This window comes from Dryobates pubescens, chromosome Z, assembly GCF_014839835.1.
Source record: "Dryobates pubescens isolate bDryPub1 chromosome Z, bDryPub1.pri, whole genome shotgun sequence".
Lineage (NCBI taxonomy): Eukaryota > Metazoa > Chordata > Aves > Piciformes > Picidae > Dryobates > Dryobates pubescens.
In genome coordinates this window covers 112639451-112659374 of record NC_071657.1, presented here as the reverse complement: position 1 = coordinate 112659374, position 19924 = coordinate 112639451, and the positions used below count along the sequence as shown (strand labels likewise).

At 43.3% G+C, this 19924-nt stretch overlaps 1 protein-coding gene across 2 annotated transcripts in view; it reads left to right on the top strand.

Moving 5' to 3' along the window:
• The first annotated feature begins 6299 nt into the window (after positions 1–6299).
• ELAPOR2 (endosome-lysosome associated apoptosis and autophagy regulator family member 2) overlaps positions 6300–19924 on the top strand; it is a 105180-nt gene continuing 91555 nt past the window's right edge. For both annotated transcript variants that reach the window (XM_009900279.2, XM_054178283.1), the window contains exon 1: positions 6300–6634. In XM_009900279.2, the coding sequence (XP_009898581.2) occupies positions 6518–6634 (117 nt within the window). In that variant the 5' untranslated portion in view covers positions 6300–6517. The remainder of the gene's footprint in view (positions 6635–19924) is intronic.

Genomic DNA, 19924 nt, shown 5'->3' with positions numbered 1-19924 from the left:
AGCCTCGTTACAGCTGAAGCCCCACAAACATAGACAGGACTTTACATTGACTTGTAGGTCTGCCTGTCAGGTTATATTAGGCTGCTTGGTCACAGCACCACCTTGAAGCATCTTGATAAGACCTATTTCAGCCACTTGCTCACATAAGGTCAGCACAATTTCATACCCATATGTGAGATCAGAGTCAGGCTTCTCACATGATAAATTACACCTCTGCCTTCTACTAAAGTGGCTTTGTTACAGTCTCTGACATTTATTTGGGTGCTTTTTATTTGAAAAAGAAATGGGGTTTGAAAGTTTACAAAGGCTTTCCTGGGTGCAGAAAATCGGCCCTGTTGTTATGGTTGTTTGCCGCTGTTGTGTGTGTCAACACTATTGGCACTGTCAGCTCAATTAATTTTGCTGCCAACCATAGAAACAGTATAGTAATAAAATACATCGTATCTACAAAAACCAAGCGAACAAACAAACAAATAAAAGCCCTGTTTATCAAACAGGTGAGACTTCCAAAGCACTTTAGTGTTGGCTTAATATGGCTCCCCCCAATTTTCCAGGGAAAGTCTGGCATTGCTTTCTTTGAAGTTTGGAAGAGCCAGGAGATGTTGCATTGATTCACTGAAAGCAGAAGGACCTTTAAGACCCTTGTAAGTGCAGCCTTTTAGTCACAAAAGCCTTCATCAAGATCAAGCAGATCAATAGAAAATATGAGTCCCTTTTCTTTCTAGGGGACACTATCATAGAATGGTTTGGGTTGGAAGAGACCTTTTAAGGCCATATAGTCCAGCTATGTGAAAGCCTTGTGACATTTTGATTTTGATTTTTCTGAAGAAGCAACATGCTTCTGGTGGGATGGATGGGAAAGGGAGTTCTCTCCACCACACCATGAGATAGTAACCTCTGACACTTTGTGGATGGCAAGAGGTACAAATGGTGGCTAGAGATGTTGGGTAATATAAAGACTGATGGGACGGGGACACAGCGCTGTGTGGAGGCAGCTCTTTCCCAGAGCCAAGGATGTGCTTTGCAGAGCCCCTGTTAACCTACAGTGAAGATGATTGACATGTCTAGCATCACTGTAGAAATAAATACAGAATTAGGCCAAATAACCTTTCCTCACTGCAGGAAGCTATTTATTGTCATTCATCCACACATCAAATAGGCACAGCCAGAGTCTGTAGATTTTAGTTTTCCAATTGTTTGTACTTAGTGCTCTATGAATCAAGTGATGTTACTCTTCAGATTGTTCACCCAGCCCCCACCAGATAACATGTCCTCTTTGGACATAACCATATCATGATGGGTCCCTGAGAGTCATCTAATGAGGCTCTGTTTCGCACACAAAGTCAAGGGAATCATCATTACTCAACACACTCATGCTGCCCAACAGCAGATAAATAGGTCTGCTGGGAAAAGGCATCTGTGGATGAATGGCTAAGAAACTCCAGTAGCAACAGTAAAAGGCTTTGGATGCTGATCCAGACATCTATCATCTGTTATCTTGGAAATATTTACCACTGCTGTTCTTCCTTGCTCAAAACAAACATACTGATTTTAATGCAGTGACCACTGCTCTTTATTCTATATGGACTGGGGTGGTGGGGGAGAATCGGCTGGTCTGTACTTTTCAAAATGCACAATTAGTATTTTCACCTTCATGTAGAAAGCAAAAAGCAGCTGTCAAATCATGTGGCTATCACAAAAGCCGATAAATTCTTGTGGCTGAATTTCTTGTCATTCAGATTCAAGCAAGGCAGCTTATCTCTCTAACCTCTCTTCTTCAGGTCTATAGATTAAAATGGTGCAGGAGTGTTTTGGGTCTTTATAACCTAACCTTTGCACAGCTAATATTAAATTGTATGCATTGAAGGAGCTTTTCCAGTGCCAAGCCAAGAGCAAGATTTACAGGAAAATTCAATTAAAGTCACAAAGAGAGAAAGGATGAAAAAAAAAAGAAAAAAAGAGATCACAGCTGGAAGGCTTCCAGAGTTTTAACGGGGGGCCAAAAGATGAAGTTTGCTAGAAAAGCAAAATACAGGCACTCTAAACATCTCCAGGGAGAATAGGAAAAATACAGCATTCAGGAATGAGAGTATTAAGAAAAGAGGGAAAGGGATAAAAGCTGAGTGTTACATATAGGAGTGAGGCTTATGAAAAAGGAGTACAGGCTGATCCTAGCTTGTCTGTAGCTGGAAAGCCTTTTTTTGTTTGTTTTGTTCCCCCCCTCCCCTCTGCCCAGGGTTCTGCAGTTGTAGGCTTACCTAATGAGGCTATGCCTGTATGATGGAGCCTGTACAACCACATCATGTAACCCAGCAACCGCTGTCCCAGATGTCTCTGTTTAGCCCATATCTGGGTCTAAACCATAGCAGCTGGCCTATCACCCAATGACCCCCTCCTCAGCCAAGAAAAAGAATTAGGAAAGGACAGGAGAACCAGGGTTGAAATGAAAACATATTTAATGGAACAGCCAAACTAAGACCAATGCCAATATAAAGTGTAAAAAGCTATACTCAGCCCAGTGAATGTGTGGTGGTCACAAAAAATGGGAAAACAGTCCTCAGGGGCAGAATGATGAGTGAACCTCTTCAGGGCTGGAAACACTTGGGAAGAGGAGGATCCAGAACCTCTGTCCTCCGCAAACTTCCTTTGTTATAATGAATGTGATATTTGTGGTATGGAATGCACCTGGGGTCAGCTCAGGTCAGCTGCCCCATCTTTGACCCTTTCCATCTTCAGCCCTGGCTGACTCCAAGCTGCTAATGGCCTGCAGCCGATGGCTGATTCTGTTCTAGCAAAACTAGGACACGCAGATAAAGTCATGGATAGTGTGCAGATGACTAGGCTATATGGGAAAAGTATGTGGCTCATAAAAAAAAAGGAGATGTCTGAGCAAAACATACTGTGGTAGAGTCCATAGATGGATGTGTCAGCAAATTAGAAGAACAAACTACCTTCTGGGGGAAAACCAGTTACCCTTGTAGAGGCATCACATAATTTAATCACGTGGAGAGTCACTAGTGATGGAAAATGAGTTGCAGAGAAGAAACTCCATGAAATTGCTTTATATTGATTACCTTTCCCAAAAGCTGCAGTGAAATGCAACTGCAGCTAGTGTCTTTAAGGAGTTTTCATCAAAAGCAGGAAAAGTGAAAAAGGGTTAATAGTTTCATTTACCCTATGATGTATTCCCAGGAAACCCAGTGTCAGCCTACAGCCCTGACTAATCCCAAGTGTAGTTACTAATTGCTGTCATCCAAACAGTAGCTGGCAGCCATTTAATTTTCCCTTTCACTTGGTGTCATTAACATTAGTGACATATGGCTGCTTCCCTGCCATGGCTAAATGGCTACCGGAGAAACCTATCGCTTGTGCTCTGCAAACATGAAAGTCCATGATTAACTTTAAGCATCTCACTGATGCCAGGAGGAAACAATTACAGACCTGGATCCTAAGTGCTTGAAAGCTGTTGGGTTTTCCGGGGCACAGCTTACAACAGTGAAAAGGTACACTTTTTAAGAGCATCTTTAATAGACCAGACTAACAGAGGGGCACAATAGAACACAGGCAATTCTGAAGGTGTAGCTTGAAACACTTCTAACAGTTGTTGCAGCATAAATTATTACTTACCCTTCTTCCTTTCCTTTTATTTTGTACTTTAACTTAGTAGAGTAGGGCAAGGGTTTTTTAACTCAGATTGCATGATTCTTCTGAATTACTTGTTTATCCTATTGGTTGACTCAAAATATTAGGTCAAGATTTCAGGTCCAGGGCTCAAAATTTCCAGTATCTGCTTCTGCTTTTACTAGATTTAAAATCCTTTAGCTTTGCTCCCTTTATATATAGACATTACTTTCTTTGGTGTTAATGTTACATGATGCTTCTCAAATCCAGCACTGCTTTCCTCTACCTCCTTTGTTCATGTCTGTCTAAGCTGATTAATTTTTAAATAGTATATATATATTTTTCCTGTTAGCTTCATGCTTACTATGCACTGCAGAATTTTTGCTGTGCTGCCTTCAGGTAAGATTTGCAGGATTTAATATCACAGGCATTTCAGATCCTGTTCAAATAGCACAGAAACTGAAGTGACAACATTGCCTTTAAAGTTCAAGAAATCTCTGGACCTTCTGTCATTTGGAAACAAAGCAAGACAAAAAAAATAATCTCAGATCTTAGTAATTTTTCTTGTTAGGAAGACAGCAAGTCCCACAGAGGTCAGTAAATAATTTTTGTAACATAGAGTGAGCACTGAAGATGAGTATCTAGCCTTTTATTTGTAAATAGTTCTTCCCATTCTAAGTTTTAAAATTAATAATTTAGTAAAACAAAAGAGTGGCAGAGCAGCTGACAAAGCACACTCTGGTACTCCCTTCCCTCACCTATCTCTATGCTATACAGGAGGTTGGCTCACTTGAATTGACTCTTGCCCCTGCTGTATTTGTCACCCCCTTGCCTTCTTGAACGTTCCTGGGAATCAAGAGCACTTCATACTGCAGAAAGCAGTTCTGTGAGCAGCCCCTGCCAGGTCTGCTCCCCACCCTGAATTATTCAAGGACAAGAAGAGCAGCAAGATGTGTACTTTTCTGGAGGTTGACCTTGTACCCATTTTCCTGGTATGAAAGACAGGCTCAATCCAACCAATATAATTTTTTTTTCCTATGCCTTTTCAGGGTGAGTCCCTTGCTGCATATCTAGGAATGCCTGCAGCTTTGTGTATTTTATTTCAGCAAATGTAAAAAGAGCCACTGCTCCAGCTGAAATTAGTGTTCCTCAAACATTGGATTTTATCCCAAAGTTTAGGTGAGCAGTGATTCTTTGGGACCTGACTTTAGGATCTGTGTGGTCCAGGAGCAGAAAACATAAAACCACATAATGATGTCTATCCTGCTCTCCACTTTTCTGGAAAGATAATTAGAATTTTTTTGGTATAACAGTTTACACAAACTGCTTCATTTGACACCCTCCTGAGGGATGGGGACTGTCAGTGGAAGAACTGGTAACCCATTTTCTTTCCTCCAGATACAGCTAAAAGCAGAGCAAGGCTTGGTGTGAGAACGAAAGGAAATTTCAGACTCGTCTCTGGTAGCAGAGTGTGACAGGGCTCCCTGCAGATTGCTCCCATAAGGTTCTCAAATGACATAAAACAGCATACGAAATAATTTTTCTGTTAGCATACAGTTGCAGTGATGATACCAGCCAGGGATGGTGAGAGAAGTGACGTGATGCAGACAAAGATCTGACCCTCAGACTCCTCATCTCTTTTCAAGAGGTGAATAAAGGCTGACTCAAACCTGGATCATGACAAGAAGGAATTGCAGTGAATTGAAAGAAAAAAAAGTCACTTGACAAATCAGAAGTTAAAAAAAAAAAAAGAAAAAAAGGTGCTGTGTGTTGAAGTTGGAAAAGGTGGATCAGTAGGGGCAGGAACACACTGTGCTAGAGATGAGGAGCACTGTGACTGTGCAGGGTTAGATAAGAGGAGGCCAAGAGAAGGGAAGAAACAAGAGGGAGCAGCACAAGTGAGCAGGTTTGGCAGAGATGCCAGGGAGGCAGAGAACTGTCAGTGCCTGAGGCAGTAAAGCATTTTGTTAGGTATGAGGAGCTGGACATTGCTGGGGAAGAGGATTAAAAATCCAAACAGAAAGGCAATCATTGAGTGAGAGGTTTCCATGATTCTGGGGTTAATAATTTTGATCAGGCTACGAGTAAGCTGCTTTCCTGTCCTACTGAGGAAGGTCTCTGTCGAGCTCGGGTTGTGAGGAGAGTGGCCCACCGCACATCCCACTGGGCTGGATGTCACCTTAAAGGACAGGGACATCCTTAGGATCAGAGGAGGGGGTGATGGATGCAAGCACCCCGCATCGCCTGGCGCTGTCGGCACAAGCATGGGGAGCGCCGGTGGCAACAAACTAGTGAAGGGCTGCAGGCCAGAACACCCCGGGAGGGCCAGGCCTGGGGGGGTTTCACCGCTCCCACCCCAGAACCTTTTGGGGCCAAAGTGGTGCGTCCGGAGCGTGCTGTCGTGCTCCCCTGGCAGGGCCGGGGCTGCCGGGCGCTGCCTGCCGGGGTTTTCACCCCGCCGGTGCCGCTTCTAACACAGATCTTTTGGGGCTGGGGAGATGCAACCAGGAGGGTGCTTTCAGGCTCCCGCTTGCCACGCTGGGACTGGATGAGCCTCGACAGCATGCGCCTGCGCTGCGTGCGTGCCTGCCTGCCTTCCTCCACCCTCCTCCTCCTCCTCGTCGTCCTCCTCCTCCTCCCCCTCCTCCTCCTCCCCCTCCCCCTCCTGGCCCCTCCTCCCGGCTTTGGCGGTGCCGGGTGCCGGCTGCCGGGAGCGGGGCCGCTGCTGTCCGTGCCAGCCCCGGGGTTATGCCCAGCTGCCAGCGGGGCGCAGGGCCAGGGGCAGCCCGACCCTCCGGCCGCGGCTGGGGCAGGGAGGTCTCCGGCAGGAGCAGGGGGCGGTGATTCTCCCCTTGCCACCCCGAGGAAAGGGTGCCCGGGCGCTCCGCGGCGGAGGATGAAGATGAGGATGCGGCGGGCCGGAGCGAAGCGCGGGTACCTGGGCAGTGCCTGGGTGTGCTGCTGGTTTCTGGGCTGGCAGGCGGCCGCCCTGCAGCTTCCTCCCTGCGAAGAGGTGAGATTTTCCTGCTGCTCTGGGAATTTCCTCATCCGTAGGGCTGGGATCGAGGGATGCACCGGCTCGGGTGGAGCGTAGCATCCCGAGAGGGGGGTGTTGCTGGTTCTTGCTGTTTTCCTAGGGCTGTCCGTGGGAAGATAAGAGGGGTCAGACCTGCAGAGAACTACCCTTCGCCGCAGTGCTGCCAGGGGCTTTGCGGGGCGGCCGAGCCCCACCGTATCACGCGTGGAGCAGCCTCCGTACCTGCGCCTCCCCCCACGCCCACGCCCCTCTCCCCCTTTACCCCGCTTGTTGCTTCTTTCTCCGGTACGTGGAAATAGCACGGACGAGGAAGACTCGGGTGGCCTCTCAGCTTTTCTAATTACTCACGTGAAATCAGTGCAGAAGGCAGAGAGTTAAGGAGGAAGGTGGTGGAACTGTCCCGACCCCCTTGTGTCAGCCCGAGATGTCCTAAGATGAGCCGAGAGTATGACATGGGGAGAGAAACTTTCTGCCTCCTTCCTACTATAAAAACCCGACACGGGAGGGACTCGGTGTCTTCGAAGCAGGGACCGCTCTGCAGGGCTGTGCAGGGTGCAGGAGAGGAGGCTGTGGGGTACGGATACCCAGCACTGGGTGATCCAGAAGGAACCCTTCTAGAGATGACCAAATTTGAGCCTCTGCTTCAGCGTTTCCATCCTCACTCTTACATGCTAGTAGATCTTCTCTGCTACCTTTAAAGAGCAGTTCGGTCTTTTCTGTGTTTTAAATCTAGGTGGTGGTGTAGTGGTGAGGAGGCTATGTACCACGTTCCCAAACAGGTCTTGGGGGCCCGGGGCACTGCTCTGTGTACCAACCCTGTAAGAGGTTTGGTAGCATTCTGCTACCCCTCTGAGGATGCTCCAGGAACACAGCTTCCTCACCTCTCTTACTGCAGTTGCACTGTTTAGCAATAAATAATTTGTATATCCTCAGACTAGACTTAGGGGCGGGAGACTGCAGCCATGTCAGATAATCTGGCTGGCAAAGGGTCCTGATCCATGCATGAGGGCTATTGCAGTGTGGGACCTCCTGAGCTGGGGGTGCAGAAGCTCATGTCTCCTCCCTGTGGTGAAAGAGGGCATCCCTGACCTAGGGAATATTCCCTCTTTTTTGAATGTTTTTGTCTTGCAAGTAGCAGATCCTCAGTGGAAGAGCTCAGCCCTAGTCTAGTGTGGGAAATCTTGCAGCAGAGGGGCATGTGGGATATCCAAATCGGTGGCTATTTTGGACATGTTTCTCCTAAACATTGGCCAGCCTCAGAGTGGAGGATTTATGTAGCCATCAGCTTCAATTTGCCTGTTTCCCTTTTCAGCTAGTGAAGGGAAACAGGCCCTTCTAGAGCTGGTCTCACCCTAAAGTCTTCACTTGAAAAAAATTAACCTTTGAAGATGGTTAAAAGTGACAGCTGAATCTGAGCAGAGATACCAAAGGCCTAGAGCTGGTATTTTGAGCATTCTGTATCTGGGTCTTTCCTGAGCTCTACTTCTGTGACCCTTTGGATCTGGACCTGACTGCTTTTGCTTTCATCTCAGAAGGATGGCAAATGTTCTTTTACTCTAGACAGAGACATCCCTCACTTGTATGGTTAAAAAGCTGTATGTTATTTGTGATGGGATGTGGGTGCAGCTGATGCAATCTCATGTCCCAGGAAATATAATTACAGACATGCCTAGATGGAAAAGGAAAAAAAAAAGCTTCCAAAGTACCAGGATAGCAAATCAGCTAATTTACAAAGGGGAAGAACAAAAGTTAATAGTTTATGTAAAACATGGCTAAACCCTGGTTATTATGAGTTGGTTTCAAAACTTTGCCATTTGCCCAAATTCAGCCTAATTGGAGTGATCTGGATGTATTGCCGTTAACATCACAACAGCCCCTGTTGCGATTGACTCTGGTTTGGGCAGCCTCAGGCAGGGATGGAGTCATGCAATGAGCAAGCACAGCCTGTCAGAGGGTATTGCAGTCCTTTGAAGTTTTGTTGAAGGTCTTGTCGTTTTACACCCAAAAGGCTTGAGAAGCACAAGACTTAATGCCCTGTCAGGTGGTTCCTTTTGAATCTATGCGGGATCCTTCCTTTAGCTGCATTGCTCTCCCCACTTCCTTGACAGCTTGTTTTTCTCTCTCCTCACTGTTATGAGAAATATGGATATCTGCCAGTTTGTGAGATTTCTGCTCTGGTACAGACAGCATTTGGAGCAGTGGGATCTCTGGCTGTGCCTGAGGCTCCATGGTGCTCTGATTACATTGATAGTAAAAATAATAACGTACATCAATGTCACTTTCCAGAAACCTTTTTGTCATTGGTTTCTTTCATTACAGACTTTAGTAGTTCAGCACACTACAGTTAGGATAGGTGTGTTTGTACTGCAAACCAAATGGACAAGAATCTTTGATGAAGGTCCATAGGAGTTTTTGGAGTAAACTGATACAGCCATAAGCTTCTGGCATAACAGCATGGCTGCAAAGCCTATTCAGTTATGAGCTTTCCCTGAGCTCTCTAAGGCTAGCATCTAGTTTGGAGGTGCATTAGGTACATCTCCAGGAGACAGAGGGAGGCTTGGCTTGGATGACTGGGGTACCTCTGGGGTGCAGAAGCTGGGGAGACTAACTGCTGTATCCTGCACTCCTGGTGACTTGGTAACTCAAATTAAGACAGTGGTAGAAGAATAACTGCTTGGTGAACTCTTTCTACTTATGCCAATGATGAACAGGATACTAATGCAAATGTTTCATGTGCTGCATAAATTATGTCTTCAAGTGAAGTTTTCACTATTAAATGCACATTCAGCTGCTATGATGGAAATTAGGATATATTCATTAGGAGATATTCCTCTGCCACTGCAAAGAGCATCTTTGCTACATACTATTTTCTACTGTTTAGTGCTTTTCCTGAACTTTCCAACTGAATGATTCTTCTTTGGTTTCCCCCTAGAGATTCACCCAAATCTGAGCAGATTTTTCATTTAGGATGCTTTAAATGATACTCAGCCTAAGTGGATCTTTTATTCATTTCATTAGTCATTTTTCTCTGCTGCTTTTGCAACCATAAAAAAAAAAGTAAAAGACAAAAACCCAAGTGACTCTTCTCTTACTTCTCATTCAGCCAAACTATTTGTGAAGAGAGATGGGGAGTATCTAAGCTTCTGGCAAAAATGTTTTCTTTCACATACCCTATTTGATTCTCAGTTACCATGCAGACTGAGAGCAAACACATCTGTTTTTGATACAGATGGTTTACCTCATATTTCAGTAGGCAGGTAAAGCAAATACAGAGTTATAAGGTGACTAAGTGAATAGAAATGATAAGTGCCTTCTATAAGGGAAAGTACTTTTGTACTAGTCTGTTGGAATACGTCTGGAGAAGACAAAAATGATAGAAGAAATGTATTTGGACAATGAAAAATTTTTTTGTAGACTCATTTGCAAGATAAAGCCTTCCAGGAAGCCTTAGAAAGGGAGGGGAATCATGGACTTGAAACTAGGTCAAGTACAGTGAATTAAATGCGTTGAAATAATGTTAATTTTCATGATGAGAAGAGTTGAAAAATAGGATGTACCTAAGTGAATTGTGAAATATTTAAGTATGTTAGTACATTAAATCAGGATACCATGTACTAAGCTAAGCAGCTTGAGAAGCAAGGTGAAGTTCTGTCTTTCTGTGTAAAGGATGGAGAAAAGATACATGACATTCTTGGAAGGATGTTATGTAACAAAGCTAGATAAAAATCAGCATACCTGTCACCAAATATATGTAGCAAGAATAACAGGGATGTCTGCCAGAAAATATGAGTATCTGAAATATTCTTCCCTTGTAAATGAACTGTACCTGATTGGAAAAAGAGTTGGGATCCTTGGGGATGGTTCTGTAGAGACAGCCCATGTGCTCATGGTGAAATAAGTTGGGTGGATGATTAAAAAAAATAAATAATAAAGAGTGGGTTTTTGTCTTATCATCAGTACTTGGGACTGCAAATGTTGTGTTTGATCTTTAACTGGTTAATAAGCACACAGTGATCACAGCAGACGGTGACGCTGTCTAAATAAGAAAGGAATAACAGGAAGAGAAAGAAGAACATGCATTAATGCATGGGGTAGAGAAAATTAATGAGATTCAAATCTTTAGAGAAAGGTCTAAGTAAAAAGACTCTGTGCACTTGAAAGGTTACACGTTACACTCTTTAAAGGTAGTAGTTTTTTTTCCTTTTCATGAAACTGTAAACAACCTCTGGGGCTTCCGAGTCTTTGGGATTCATTTAGTCTCTGTTAGCCTTAAAATCTCTGAAGGAATTAGCTCATTGCTAAACATTTAGGAAGAAATTCTTCAAAGTGATCTCCCTTGCTGTCCTTATTGGTAGCCTTGTCCCTTTCTTTGAAGCATCTGCTCTGGTTATTTTGGCAACAAAGCAGGAGCTATCTACATTGGCTGCTGGGATGATCCAGTGTTGTATTCCCTGATTTCTAACTGCTCTGAAAGATATTTATATATCTTATATAATTTATAACCAGTTCATAGGCAACAGGACAGGCTATGGAAAGATTTTTATCACCTCTTGTTGTGCAGACTTTACTCTCTGAGGTGAAAAGAGAGATGTACAGCTTTCATTTGCCACCGTGATGGATGGTCATAAAGATGAGGAAAGAAGAGAAAAAAGCCATGCTATAAAACTGCTGACAGTAAAGTTGATGGAGTGGAAACAGGTGCACAAAAGGTGAGAAGACAGATGCTGAAGTTCAGATACAGAAGCAGAAAACATCACCACCACAGCACACAGGCAGACCAAGGTGGAGCTGGTAGAGGAAGCACAGAGAAGAAGAGAAGAAATGGGTGAGGTGTGAGAATTTGAAATCTGAGAATGAAGACAGATGCTAGTATAAAAAATGGATTATGAGCCTTGGTTGTAATGATTCAAGAGTAAGAAAATGAGGCATGGTGGAAATTGTTATAACAGACCATAAACTCAAAAGAGTAGTAGACATTAAGCCAACATGTTGTATTTCTACTGACGTCAAACACCACCCGATCATTCAGGTTGAATATTTATAATCTAAAAAGGCCTATGATTTTATTTTCATTTCCTCCCTTTTTTGTTCCTTCCTTTGTGTAGCTTTATAGAGGGAAATTGAGGAGAGGAACTCTTCTGGGACTCCTGACACATCCATTTGTGCTATTGGTGGGGACCATCAGTGAGCTGGGTGCTGACATGGGTGGTACACAGTGATTTGGGTTGGTGGCTGCCTCCTCCAGACCACAATTTCTACTGGATATTGGCTGGGAAAACTTTAGCAGTGTTGCTCATTGCTTTGTGCTGGCCGATGACCAGGGTCAGAAATGCTAGAGTTGCTCGAAGGGAAATCCTTGCCTTCAGTCTGACCCTGTGCTCAGTGAAGACATTGGCAGGGCTTCCACTGACTGCATCAACCATGGGGCAGAGCCAAGTATTATTTGGACTTGCAGGGATTGCTCTGTGGGAAATGGGGAGATGCCATCAGACTTCCCCTATGTCATCTGTGTAAGTCGCTATCAATGCCTGCTGAAGCAAATCATGAGTACCAGTTCAGTAGAAAAAAAATAATAATAAAAAGTGGATAGCAGATAATGACTGGTAACAAGAAAGCAGCCTTGAGCTCCCCATGCTTGAGATAGGAAAGAGACAGTTTTTGGGAACAAAGTCAGGGAACAGGTCCCATGTGCCTCCCAGACACTGCCAGGGTTTTTCTAGGGGCTGCTGTTGTGAAGGTCCTCTGCCGGTAATACCAGCATGGCAGTGTCTTTCCTAACTCTTACACCTGCTTGGAAAAGGTGCTCTCCCTTGGCTGTGTTTTAGGTTTTAGCCTGAATAAGAGGATTAGTTAAACCCCACCTAAAAAAAAATAATAAAAAAAAATCCAACCAACCAACCAACAAAACTATTTCAGTTACAAAACCTGAGGCAAATCTAGTAATGAACTTGTTTCACAAGCATTGTGATACTCACTTTTATAACTTGTGCCAGACAGTAAATGCTGTGCTCTTGGGACATGGGCTCACGAATGATTTAAGATGATATAAGACCACATGTGCAGCTGAGCTGCTGGCTCCCCTGTACTGGTGCTGATGATCCTGGCACTGTGTGCTAAGTCAGAGTAAATGCTGATTGGGCTGAAAACTAACCTGCCAAGAAAAAAAAAAAACAACCCACAAAAAAACAAAACCCGAAAAAAAGAAAATATAAGAATGGGTATTTACCTGTGTGAGTTGCAAAGATGACTGGTCTCTGGAGGGCTAGAACAATTGCAGGAGAGGTTGGGACCCCCCAAACAGAAGGCTGGTCTCCTTTTATTTCTAGAACACAAAATTGTGGTTGGATAGAGCTAACCTGGATTTACACTGACATAGTGGCAAGGGAATTGTATTTCCTAATGTAGGAAGAAGAAAATGAGAGGGGGGGGTGTGTGTGTAAAGGGTGTGAAAGAACTGGATTGTTGCTGTCTGTTGTGGAGGTCTGTGCACTGGCTTCAGAGATGTAGCTGCCATTTCTGCAAGGAAAATTATTTGCTGGCTGTAGGATATCTTTTCGATGACAAAACTAACAAACAAAACCAAAACCTAACCCAAACACAAGCAACTCTCTCCTCCCCCTCTCACCCAAAAAACCACCACCCGAAACCAACAAAAAAATTCAGATGATGGGCTGTTCTCAAGTAGAAAAAAAATCTTTCACAAAGAATTTTTACTGCTACAAAGAGGGCAAATCACTCATCCTAATTTCCCTTGCTGATATGACATTAAACTCTCTCACCTGTTTGTGTTTTATGGTCAAGAAATACAACACGTAACAGAGATGGTTTAGGATGATACTTGAAGACAATTGGGAAGTACCTACAAAAAATGATAGGAATCATATGACTTGATGGTTAAAATGCTGGGAAGCTCAATTTTCATTTGTTTAGATTTTGTTCCATAGTAGAGGTGCAAATATTTCTCAGGGACAGCCCATAGGAACATGGCTCAGGGTGCCTGGGATTGGTTGAAAGGATATAACTGAGTACAGGAGCATCAGGAGAAGAGATTCATGTAAACAAGGTGAGACAGTTCACAACACTGACCCTTTTCTAATTACCAGGGTAGGCAGGCAGAAGAGCTGTTTCCTATACAGTAATTACCAATGTGGGTTACTAATGTTAATCTTATAATCCAGTTTGATGAAAAAACCCTGCTTTGGGGAAAGGGTGAACTTTCTCTATGAGGCTGGAACTGACCTGAACACGCTTAGAGGTATTTTTGATGTAATTGAATATGGTCAGAAAATTGAAATGCATCAGTTGACAAAGCTAGAGGAAGAAGTGATGGTGAGTGCAAAATGTGAAGATCCAATTAATGTAGTTGCTGCTGGCTTGGTAAGGTACAGAATACATTTAATAGCAGAGAAATCAGTGTCTAAATGGATCATGCTGTCCCAGAAAACTAAAATGCACCAAGGTGGTGAATTTTAGCAGCAAACTCAAGGGTAAAGGAGATTCAGACCTCAGCTGCTGACTCCTAAAGCGTTAATTTCCTGTAGTGTTCCTTGTGGCCCATGAAATGCTTCTGGTGTTCTACTCCAGTCTCTGAAGTTTCTGAAAGGAAGATCTTCACACAGACCAGCCATGTTTTATACACACATAGGGGTGGTGCCATGTCTTTTGAGAGATATACGTCAGAAGTGGATGACTTCTGATTTTTTTCCCAGGCTTTTATATCCATGGCTCCCTCCTGCTGGTAGGTCAGCAGTGCTGATCAAATGCTGCTTGTGTCTGGTTAGCTGCTATTTATCTCCAGCTCGGTGGTTCCTTAAAGCAAAGGAAGAAAAGGAAAGATTTTCCCAAGACATTTCTTCTCTGTTTTGTTTGGTCTTATTTCATCCAACCAAAACAAAATAAAATAAAACTTCTCTTGAAAGGAAAGAAACAGGGGCCTTACCCACTCTCCTTTGCAGCATGATTTATGCTTGCATGGAGGGAATGTGAGTGGATGTGCACCTCAGGGATGTTGTGGGGCCGGGGTGGGGGTGTGTGGTGGTGCTACTCAGAACTGGAGTGGAGAAATGATTCTGCTTTTCATGCTGCACCTTTCTTGGCAATCACATGCCCTGCAGACCTGCTGATGAGCAGCTTGTCTTGACTTATGATGAATGTCAAGTGTTCTGGTTAGTAAGTTAATGGCTGTCTCCTCTAAAGCTGCTCAAGTAACAGCTGAATCCCAGCCAACTCTCTCTTCTTCCAGAAGACCAGACAGGGTGACTCTTTCAATTAATGCCTGGTTTTGATTGCTGAATATAGGACTCACCAGAGCTCTGAATTATTTTTTTTTTTTGGCTGGAAACCCACTGCACTCTTTGTTATCCTCTTTGTGGTGAGACATATGGGATCAAGAGACATTGCTCAATCCTGCGCCAAAGTAACATGTCCTGTTAGTGTCAAGGCATCCTTTTAGGGATGCACAGACCAACTATAACAAATAGTTCAGCACTGAGCTCTGCACTCCTGCTGAAATAGCTGTGATTGACGATCAGATTCCCATTCACCCTAGTTACAAAGAGCCATCCTGTATAAAAGAATCAATTCCTCTATCTTTTTTTCTGCAGAATTTTTAGCTGAACTTAAAGACAACCCTACTTAAATGTTTGTGGGCTTCTCTGAAGAGCCATCAATTATTTCCATCTTTTAAATGAAAAAAATAAATAAATTTGCAGCACTGCCCAATGCAATACTGACCTGTGGAAATGCTTTGCTAAACAAAGGAAAATATTTCCTTAAAGCCTCATTATGTTGTTGTGCAGGAGTTGTGGCCTTCATTGGAAAGGGAGGGAAAGAAAAGTCAGGTTCTTAGTACTGCAGAGAAGAGTTGAAAAATGTGAACCTTGAAAAGCTAAAATCTGGAAAGTTAAATGAACTGGAGCTAAGTTACATAGTGTTTTAAGGCCCTGGGGCACCAAAATAAGATGTATGAATTAGATGGGGTGTAAGCAATGAGGCCTGACTCAAGGTTTTGGGAGGCTTTATGTGAGTAACTGAAAGTACAATTTAACAATCTTTGCTATTATTCAACGGTAGCATTTACACTGTAGATGGGTGGGGAGACCCAGTGACACCTCATTGAGCGTGATACATTCTGGAAGTAGAAGTAAATTACTGGGACATTACTCTGCTTTCATAGGAGTTTATAGCCAGCTAGCCATAACAGCCCCAAAGAACTCTGGTTCTCTAGCTGTCAAGATCACCCCAAAATGTGTCGGCATGCTCCAAAGATGAGATTAGTAAAGATGAGTGGAAACAGTTTAGTCATGGGATGACTATAACTGGGTACAGTTACTTAAAGACCTACTATGTTAGGAGGGCACATAGCACCCTTGTAGTTCTTCAGAACAGCAGAAAAAGAATGTGAGCAGAAAACATGCTCCAGTCATCTATACATAGTCCAAGCCAGAGATCCTGGGGTTGTGGAAGTGGCTGAGCACTGAACAGAATAAGCATTTCATACCATGAAAAGAACTTATTTAAATCTCTTATAACTATGTAAGTTAGTCACCTAGTCTGACCTAAAAGTAGTTGTCAAGACAGAGACAATCACCCTTTGAGATTAATTTTTCACATCCTGAAATGGTGGTGAAGTGATTTTTCTGCTGAATGTGCCCATTTTTTCCCCCACTGATGTCCTTGTTTTGCTAGAACAGAATCATAGGCCATCCATGGGCTGCAGGCCATTAGCATTATATTGGCATTAGTGTTAATATTAGTTTTGCTGTTCCATTAAATCTGTTTTCATTTCAACCAATAGATCTCCTTTCTTTTTCCCAGTCCCCTTTCTGGCTGGGGAGGGGTCTTCAGGTAATAGAGCAACTGTGGTAGTTTAGCCAGACCACAGAGGGACTATGTCTTATATCGGGTAGATGTTTAATTTTTAGCTATCTAAAGTAAAATAAAATGAATCTAGGCCCATCATTGGAATTAAAGTCCACTGAACTAAATTATATGAGCTATTACACAAACTATGAGGTTGCTCTGTAGTGCTGTGTAAGCTGTGGGGGTGAAGATGTGTTGATATAGCTGGGACATGGCAGTGGTGGAGCTAGGTCTCTACAATGACCTAATTACTATAGAGAAGAGACCTAAATCTTTGCTTCTGAATTGCTGAAATAAAATAGGAAAGCAGCAGGAGCACAGCCTTAGTTCTTAGTTCTGAAGAACTATTTGTAAGTAAAGAGTTTTATTGTTTTGCACCAAAGGTGCATTATCACACAGCAGATCCCTTCCTCTCCAGGGAATAATTAACACCAGGCTCATGTCAGTGTAAGGTTTTGTCTGTGCTATATGCGGTATTAAACCTAACACATAAGCTTGTGTGCAATGATCAACTTGTAATTTATTGCAACTGTTTGTCAGATGGGCTGGACCTTGTATCTGGATTTACTTTCCCCAGGAAAGAGGTGGGTGTTTACAGGCTGCCTGCATTACCTGGGCAGGAAAGCCATCTGTGAGTGCATTTCTTTCTTCATGTTGTAGAGTGGATCCTATCTCTTGGCGTCAAATCAGTAGTAAGGGACAGCCTGGGAACTGTGCCTGGGCAAAACTCTGATCTCTTTCTTGTCCTGCCTTTCCTCCCAATATGTGGGTTGATGAGTCACTTGATTTGACTGGTATAGCTGCTGATATAACACATTACCCTGCTTCTTAAAGAGTTGAATGTTGCTGCATCCAAAGCTCTGCCTACTGGTGTCACACCCCCAGCTTGTACTTCAACCCAGCCTTGATTCTAGAAATACTAACAAATTCAAATTTATATCTGCCTAAAAAGCTGTCTTAGCACTCTGGATGAATCTGAACTTTGGAGGAACTGTGCACGGAGCACGGCTTGGCTAGACTGTGCCACTGGAGATCATTTTGACTGGGGTTAGCAGCATGAATAGAGAAGATTCTAGGAGCTGAATGCATCTGAGGGCTGAGTTAAATCTAAGATGTGTTTTCTCCATCATTTATTTAGTTCAGGGTGCCTTGGGCTGCTTGTTCTTGGTTTTATTTATCAGTTATTCTTGAAGTGGAAATGGACTCTGTTGGCTTGGAGGCAACCCAAGAGGACAATACCGGATGAGACTTCCTCATCAGAATATACAGTTACATATTTTTTTTCTTTCAGGCTATGATTTAAGATCTTGCTTCGTTCAATGGGCAGGTCTATTCCAGACACATAATACAGTTAAGCACTCACAAAGGACATGGTCCTATCCTGAGACAAGTGGTTGCAAGTCACGCAGAAGTTCCTGAGCTAAACCTCCCAAACATGACCTCCCTCTGATGTTACAGGTGCCACCAAGGCTCATTTTTACATTTTTTTTTCTTTCTTAAGGAGGGAATCATCATAAAACCAAGGAATATTCCCAAAGCTGAGTATCAGCTAAAAATTGTGAAAAAAATCCCTTCTTTGCTATGAATTGCCTTTTTTGTTTCTTCCTTGTTTGAAAATATTCAGCCATCTGGTCAGCAAACAAATAAAATACTGCATGATATTGGCAGCAAAGCATACTCGGAAAAACAACTGGTGAGAGCAGGAAACAGTTCACAGTCTTTCTGTAGTCTGGTAGATTTTGGTTTTCCAAGGTGGTTTGTTTTGGTTTGGTTTGGGTTTTTTTTCTTTTTTCTTTTCATCCTCCCCACCATGCAGAAGGCTCTTGAGTGAAATTGATATTTGTAAAAACCAGAATCTGGTCTGGTCGTGACCTTCAAATAAGTAAATGCAGCTCTGACAAGTTGATTAAAATATTTGTATTTTGACTTCCCCTCAAGGATTAATTAGAGTCAGTGGAAGAACCACACCTTTTTGTCATTATCAGAACCCTTATGTGGTAGTATTGTGTAGAAGTGTAACAATGAAAGTCCTAGCTAGAAACACATTTTCTGTCAATGTGACCGCTTTGGTTAAAATGCTGTCTCAAGGCAATTATGTGAGTTGAATTTATCCTACAAATCATTAGCAGAAATTGCTAATACCCATAGCTATTATCCTTCTTCTTTTGGGGACTATGTATGTTGGTATATATGCTGGACACTTTGTATTGGGGTAGAACTGGGGTAATGCCTTTGACATTGAAAGCTTATTTTATTATATCTCTTCCCATCTGTACCTAAACCTCAGCCTCTGACAAAGTCAGAGGCTGAAATGGAAAAGCTGAGCTCAGAAGTGAGCCAGACTCATGGTATAAGTGATGAACAAGTCAAGAGCACACAGACTTGGGTCAATAGTGATGAGGAAATGAGAGATGGGCTTGCCATAGTTGTATCCTTCTCTTGCCCTCTGAAAGCCAAATAGCTAGCCGATATTTTTCCATATAATAACATCTCTCAAGAGAGAAAAGGAAATGTAGCGCAAATGCATTTGCTAGGAAATTGTAGAGGAGGTGACAGGGCAGAAAAATGATATGAGTTGAGATGAGTGAACATCACCCAGACTTCCCTTCTATGACAGTATTGTTCCTTTTCTAATATTTTTCTGCTGCCTAGTGCTGTAAGACAAATTCACACACCTAATAGAAACTGATAACCAACAGCTGAAGGGCAGGAGTGGAAGCTTTGCAAAACTCTCATGTGTGTGTCTGGTTTTAAGTACATGAATAATTCCACTGAAGTTTGAAAACCAATGTCTTATTTAGGATGAAATTCATGCTTAAATACTGTGCTGGATTAAGGTCAGGGAATTCTGCGCATGGCAGGGTCAGTACTCCGGCATAACTGAAATGTTGGGAGTTCTGGTGGATGAGAGGCAAGACATGAGTCAATAGTGTACACTTGCAGCCCAGAATGCCAATTGCATCCTGGACTGCATCAAAAGAAGTGTGGCCAGCAGATCAAGACAGGTGATTCTGCCACTTTGTTTTGGTAAGACCTCACCTGGAGTACTGTGTCCAGCTCTGGAGCCTTTAACACAGGAAGGACATGGACCTAATGGACCAGGTGCAGAAAATGATCAGCAGGCTGAAACACCTTTCATGTAAGGACAGGCTGAGGGAGCTGGGGTTGTTCAGCCTGGAGAAGAGAAGGCTGCAGGGAGACCTCATAGTGACCTTCCAGTACATGAAAGGGGACTGTAAGAACCCTGCAGAGAGACTGTTTACAAAAGCCTGTAGTGATAGGATGAGGGGCAATGGTTTGAAATTAGAGGAGATTTAGATGTTAGGAACAAGTTTTTTTACCATGAGGGTGGTGGAACAGTGGAACAGGTTGCCCAGGAGGTGGCTGTGGCTCTATCCCTGGAGA